Here is a 7,089-nt window from a genome sequence, read left to right on the forward strand (position 1 = left end):
CAGCGGATAATTAATCGGATGAAAAATTAGGAATGAAAACAGATCGTAAATACATCTTACTGACCTATGCCTCGCACGTCAATCTGTCGTCACAATTACCAATCGAATTCAAAACATTTCCGCGACACTGGCTTCTGCAGACATCACGACGGTAGCCATATTGAAATCCCATTCCGCGGAACATCGACGAAGCATTTAAACTAGAAATCGAATCGTATTGGCTGATAGGTGCATGGCGCTTGAAACAGCAGTGAACTCTATGAAATGCTCGAGGTACTAAAATTATAATGCCATCTTCCAAAACCATTAAGCGGGTATTTACAAAATATCAGAAATACGATCGAAATAATCGAAGCTTGTTGTATCATTAAATTTGCTTTTTACAACTTTATTGTAATTTTAATGAAAAATAAATTATAATTCGCATCCAATGTTGATGACCTATATTGCGTACAGAATAATTTATTATTACATAAAAAATATTATACGATAAAGAAACAATATATTTATTCATAAAAGAAAAATAGAGAGATAGAGAATCATGAGTTTTAAATAAATGATTTCTATAAATATTTTTTCATATATAATCCGTTATTAAAAACAATATGAACAATGTGATTAAAAAAAATCAACATACGTGATATAGAAACAATATATACAATCTGTTAATAAATAAGAACAATATATACAATATAAACAATGTAATTTATCAACTAGTCATGGATAGTGCAACTATTATTATTGAGATGAAAATATATTTAGAAAGATTTAAAAAAAAAACTGTTACCTGACAGTTATTTAATTAATCTGAAAAAAAATATATTTACAATTTATATATATTTTAACGATAGAAATATAATTGATATATACGAGAATTATTATATACCTTGGTTTCTTTATTGAATTTTCATCTTGATCCTCTTCTGCATAGTCTCGGAAATATGAATGGTTCAGCTTTAAAAGAAAAACGTATATAAAATTATATAACAAGTTTTTCTTTATGTGTGTGTGTAAAATGAATATATATATGGAAAGCTTGTAATGTAATTTTATATTCAATCTTATTATTAATACCACATTTCTGAACTTACTTTGTTTATATCATTATTTTGACAGAAGTCCGGATTACATTGACAATTATTACATATACGATTATTTTTGCGACACGAACAGAGGCGAGTGATGCACTTTGTTTTACAAGCGCATTTCACTTCTCCATCGGATTGACATTTTATAGATAGCCTAGTATTTTTTGTTGTATCCTGAAGATAAAAATAATATATGACATAGGTAATATAAATAAATTAAATAAATAATTATTCTTTTAACAAAATTAAAATTAAAATTTATGTATTATACCAAAAGCTTTCGTATTCTATTATAAAGCGGAGTTTGAGTCCAATCTGGATCTTTTTCTATGTCATCTTCAACAAAACTATCATCTGATCCAAAGGAGTTCTCAAAATATTGTGAGGATAACTTTTGTATTTTTGGTGTATTCATAATTGAAAACTCATTGTCCTTCATGAAATTATTCTCTCTTAGAACCTACAAAATATATTCATAAATGTTAACAATATAACGTATATATTTTAATATTTTTATTTTATAACGTTCATTATAAGAGAATCTAAAATATAGTATACCTTTTTCTTAGATTGATTTAATTGATCTTTATAAGTTTCTATCTCTTGTTTCAGTCTTTCTTCTCTTTGACGACATTCATCCAAATTGTTTTGCAAAATCGTATATTTTTCCTAAAATTACATTATACATAAAATAATAGAAACCTTTATAAACAAAATTAAGTATAAATTATTTATAATATAATGAACCAACCATAAGCTTTTTCCTATCTTCTACAGTGACGTCGAAAAGATATTTAATGGCAATTTTTGCATCAGTAAAAGTTTGTATTGTATTCATTTTTATACTTGCTCTATTTTCTGTAAAAAAAAAATTGTATATATATAGATATATGATATGTCTTTAGATATACATATACACGCGCACGAGCGCGCATAAGCAGCACGCAAGGCACACGCATAGTTTATTCCTATACCTTCATTTGCTTCGTTAATTTTTTGTTGTAAATCTTGTATTTGTGTATTACGCAAAGTTAAAAATTCAGTAAGTTCTACTAGTTCTGCCTCATCTACATTCGGATCAGTTTGAAGTTCTTCTAATTGACATTTTAAATATTCTCTGGCACTTATTAATTTTTGAAGTGAATTTTCTGCATCAACAGTACTTGATAATATATTAAGTTCTTGTCTCACCCATGATTGAATATCATTTTTGTTATTAAACTTTTGCTCCTTTCTTTGAATTGCTTTCTTTTGTACTTCAAGTGCTTGCTATTCCATAAATTAAAAGATATATATTTTTTCTAAATTATTATTATTGATATTAAATTTACCTTTAATCTTTTATTAGCTGCATGAGCTTCTTCCATTTTTCTCTTTAATACATTTTGTTGTTTATTATGTTGCATTTCTAATTTTGCCATTTGATTAGCTCGTTTTCGATCTTGTTCCTTTAACTTATGAAGTTCTTTTTCCCTAACTCGTTTCCATTCTGCGAATCTATCTGCATCGCTACGCATTTGTCTAACTAATTTGACACGAGCTTGTTTTAAAGATTGAATTTCATTTGTTAAATTTTTAATTTGCTGTTGTAATTTCTCTTTTGCCTTTAACGTTTTACTTTGTTCCAAACATTGTTGACTCAATGCCGCGATCTTTTTTTCTAACTCTTGTACCTTTTTACGACGACTTTCTGCTAATCTGTGTATAATGTATAGTAAAATAATAAAAATGTATATATATTGAACCACGTATATAACTATAAATAATTCAAATAATAACCAATTAGGACTTACTTCGAGCTAATATTACTGGTTTGAGCATTGCGCAATGCTATTAAAAGTTCATCCTTTTCAGCTTGAAGCGTTTTGATTTCTTGCTCCATGTCTTGCAATCCTTTAGAATATTCAATAACGTGTGAAGAATTTTTTAAAAGTTCAGTTATAAGATGTTCCTTAATGGCCAGCTCTCTATTTATGTCTTGAACTTGATTATTTCTCTCTGTTTGAAGTGATGTATGCTCTTCGTGTTTCTTATCGAAATCTTCTAAACAATTGGATAATTCTCCATCGCTAGTTACATTATCTACATCATTTTCAGTATCTTTTGTTATAGGTAATTTCGATTCCAGGGACATTGCATGATTAAAAAGTTCTTCTGACGTTTTCTTTTCATTTGTTTGAATGTCTAGACATAAAATAAGAAGTTATTAAAAATCAGATAATATAAAAAGAAATGAAATTATTGCACAATAAAAACTTACCAAGAATCTTTTGATATACAGCTTTTAATTTAACACAATATTCGTCATCATGTCCAGAATTTTCTCTATAACTATCTAACAATTCTTTACAATCTTCTAATACTAAAGCCATCTCAGCTTTAATTTTATCGTGTAATTGTTCTGCAAATTCAGTCTTTTCATGCATAAAAACCATTTTAATTAAATTGCCGTTTAATTTTTCTGTCAAATCTCTTATCTTTTGTTGTAATGATTCATTCTTCTTTTGTAGCTCTTGATAATCGTTCGAGCATGTTCGTTCTGACTCTTGATTTAAAAGAGCAAGTTTCAATTTTTGTACTAATTCATTTAAACGATTAATTTCAGCTACTCTTGGATCCTGATTGACCACTGGTTTATTCTTAATTTTTCGCGCACGATCAGCATACCTTAAAGTGCTAAGTGTTTCATCCATATTATAATCTATAGAAGAAACATATTATATAAAATTTCTACAGATAGAAATGGAATTAGGTATAAGTAAAGAAATAATTAATTACCATTACATATCTAATATATTACCTGCTGGACTGACACAAGCTATCATAAGAGTCATAGAATTACCACCAAGTGAATCTTGTAATAATCTTGTCAGTTTGCTATCCCGATAGCCAACATATGAATTATTTCCATTGTCTCCTAATTGGGAAATAACATTTCCCAATGCCAATAAACCTTTATTTATGTGAACACCTTCTTTGAATCTTTCTCCAGTTGCTTGTGTTTTTTTAGAACGTTCAGAACCAGCCAAATCCACTAAATGAAATTTTGCAGTTGTCGCTACATTGCTATAGTATAAGAGACATGAAAAAAAATTGTTTATTTTTTATATTTCTAACATTAATACTAAATATTCTATTATTTAATATAAATATTTGGAGAAAACACTCACGGATCATCTTTTTTTTGTTGTTGAATATGTAATGTAAATATTGCATGGCTTCTGCTACTTTGAGCATTCATTGCTGTAGAACCTGTTACTCTTCCTTGAGATCCTTCAATCAAACATTCTAAACTTTCTTCTGCACTTTGTACTTCCTTTTCCGTAATACCAATAATTTTTATCCCTTTACTATCTTCTCTAATATCTACAATACTGTTAGTACGTTGTTTATCTGATAATAAGTCATATAACTGCTCTTGATAAAGTTCCATAAAGGACACAGACGTTCTGAAGTTCCATTCTTCTTTAGATGCTACTATTTTAAATATGTCATGCATAGCTCGAGGTATTATACCCATATCTTCCATCCCATTATAATCAGTACCCATTGAATGTGTTTTACCACTTCCTGTTTGTCCATATGCAAGTATAGTAACATTGTAACCTACAAGTTTATAAAAATAAAATGATATGAAATAAATTATATCATATAAATGTATTATCGAAATTTTTATAAAATTTTTAATTGAAGATTATCAATACTTTTGTTTACAAGTAGAATAGCAATAAGTTTTCATTAATATTAAAGGTAATTAAAAGATAAATTAATTAAATTAATTTAGTTAATTATACGTAATTAAATTATAAAAATTAAATTAAAAGGATTTAAATGTTAAAAAATGAAAAAAAGAATTTTTTATAATTGATATTTTAGTTTATACGGAAGTTTATATAAAATCTTTTTTATAAATACCATCAAAGATACTTGTCACCATGTCTTTAATAGCTGTGTTATAAAAGTTTTCTTGACTAACATCCGGGGTAAAAACATAATTAAATGTAAATGCTCTATCTGTATTTTTTATAATTATTTGTGGTTGTCCAGGTGTTATATCTAAACATTCTTCACATCCCTTATCTATTTCACTTTTTATAAGTGGTCTAATACGCACAGCTACACGAATTGTGTCTTCGACCATTTTTATAAATATCTCTTCTTTTTATTTTTTATAAGATCCTTTAATAAACTTTCACTTTACACCTTGATTTTCTAAATAAAATCCACTTTTAATCGTTAAATACTTACAGTTACGCATTGGATATTTAAAAATCAAACACGCACCAATTAAACTAGGCTGGCCAACTTTACTTTCAAGAAAAGAACTTTCGCTGCGCTCCTATAGAGGCGCTGGTATTTATCATACGGTTTGGACCGTGTTTTGAAAATACATCTAGCGCATATTTATAAGAAAAGAGTCAATAATTGTTGATAACAGAGAATTTAATTTTTATTAAAATAAATAATTTTCTCCTTCTAGAATAATATCGTGATATTCTCTGTATAGTCTAAATGGAAATGAAAGAAATAATGATGTTTCTGTAGTATCTGGCAGGTGTCGCTACTGTTGCGTTGGCAATTTTAATTGTCATGTGTTTTCTAGCGTTACACATATACATCGGTACTCTCTCACAGTATAACTAAATTTACGGTAGGAGAAGGTTGTGTTCAAGTTAGTTCTATTATCCATCGGTTAGGAATTCGTTATACGATATAAAAATGTCTTCTGAAGATGAAAATGACGAATTAACAGATTTAGAAAAAATACGTGATCGAATGTTAAGTCAACCGCGTTGTGATCGTATGCAAGTTAGTGCTTGGGAAGACGACGATGACGGAGTAGAAGCTGAACGTAATGCGAAAGGTTAGAAATTTCTTTTTGTTTTTAATTTGAAACGAACATTTATTTATAGTTTTATTTGATAATTCTTAGTTATTTTGTTTCGTAATTATTTTATTTGCTGAATATAATCCAATAAATTGATTCAATGAGATCGTTCATTTATTGATTTCAGAGCCGGATGAAATAGCGATTCTAGGTGCTGCTGAAAATGGCGATATAGAAAAAATTAGAAAATTATTAATTAAAGATCCTAACTTATTGGAATGTACGGATAAAGATGGATATACGCCTCTTCATAGAGCATGTTATGGAAATCACGTGGAAATTGTTGAGGTATAATATTTATGTAATCTATAAATCGTATTTTAATTGATTAATTAATTGATTTTGAGACTTGTAATATTTAAATTATAATAGTTAAATAATAATTTCTTTATTTTGTTTATAATTATTCTTAGTATTTGCTTAAAATGGGCGCGAAAATAGATACAAAGACTATGGACGAATGGCAACCGTTACATTCTGCTTGTTGTTGGAATAACGTAGAATGTGCTGCCATTCTAATTGCTAATGGAGCTGATGTAAATGCAAAAAGTAAAGGAGATCAAACTCCTTTACATTTAGTATCAGCAAGTTCTCATAATTCTCCTGCTTTACAACTTCTTCTTTTAAATCCTGATGTAGATCACTTGATAATAAATTCAAGTGGCGATACACCCGAGCAAGTTGCTAAAAGAACTGGTAAATATTATCCGATGTTTGAAATAATTGAACCTTGTTTAAATGAAATTTGAAATGAATTTATATATAATACTTATATCATTATAAATTTATTAAGCATTTATGTACACATGTATAAAATTCATAACTATAAATATTAATATAAATGTTACGATTTCGTATTTATAAATATAAATTATTTTAACAATGAAAAAGAATGATATATAAATCCTAATTCTTTAACTTCTAATTTGTTATGATTTTTTACTTTTTGTACATACATTATAACTTTTGATAATTACATTTCTAATCATCAGTAAAGCAATACATTAAATGCTAATAGATTAATTATATAATAATATCAACATGAATATGCATTCATAAATGAATAAAAAGATACATATTTTTTTTTCTAATCAGTATAAACGTATAAAAATA

General features: G+C 27.5%; 3 protein-coding genes across 3 annotated transcripts in view; 1 reads left to right on the forward strand and 2 right to left on the reverse strand.

The window, feature by feature from the left end:
• Positions 1–191, reverse strand: part of LOC127065845 (neurocalcin homolog) — a 38,687-nt gene extending 38,496 nt beyond the window's left edge. The window contains exon 1 of the mRNA XM_050998750.1: positions 65–191. The gene's annotated coding sequence lies outside the window, so the exon portion shown is untranslated. The remainder of the gene's footprint in view (positions 1–64) is intronic.
• Positions 192–320: 129 nt separating this feature from the next.
• Positions 321–5,438, reverse strand: LOC127065781 (chromosome-associated kinesin KIF4-like). Its single transcript, XM_050998628.1, has 13 exons — positions 5,004–5,438; positions 4,259–4,694; positions 3,889–4,154; positions 3,349–3,789; positions 2,882–3,272; positions 2,420–2,786; positions 2,063–2,357; positions 1,840–1,946; positions 1,647–1,757; positions 1,360–1,548; positions 1,092–1,262; positions 887–954; positions 321–807 (listed from the first exon to the last, which is right to left on the reverse strand). The coding sequence occupies exons 1-13, from the start codon at positions 5,227–5,229 to the stop codon at positions 795–797; spliced, it is 3,081 nt and encodes a 1,026-aa protein (XP_050854585.1). The 5' UTR covers positions 5,230–5,438; the 3' UTR covers positions 321–794.
• Positions 5,439–5,668: 230 nt separating this feature from the next.
• On the forward strand, positions 5,669–6,823 carry LOC127065843 (ankyrin repeat domain-containing protein 49-like). Its single transcript, XM_050998736.1, has 3 exons — positions 5,669–5,952; positions 6,104–6,264; positions 6,390–6,823. Exons 1-3 carry the CDS (start codon positions 5,808–5,810, stop codon positions 6,723–6,725), a joined length of 642 nt encoding a protein of 213 aa, XP_050854693.1. The 5' UTR covers positions 5,669–5,807; the 3' UTR covers positions 6,726–6,823.
• Positions 6,824–7,089: the final 266 nt, after the last annotated feature.

The sequence above is a fragment of the Vespula vulgaris genome, chromosome 1 (assembly GCF_905475345.1).
Source record: "Vespula vulgaris chromosome 1, iyVesVulg1.1, whole genome shotgun sequence".
NCBI lineage: Eukaryota > Metazoa > Arthropoda > Insecta > Hymenoptera > Vespidae > Vespula > Vespula vulgaris.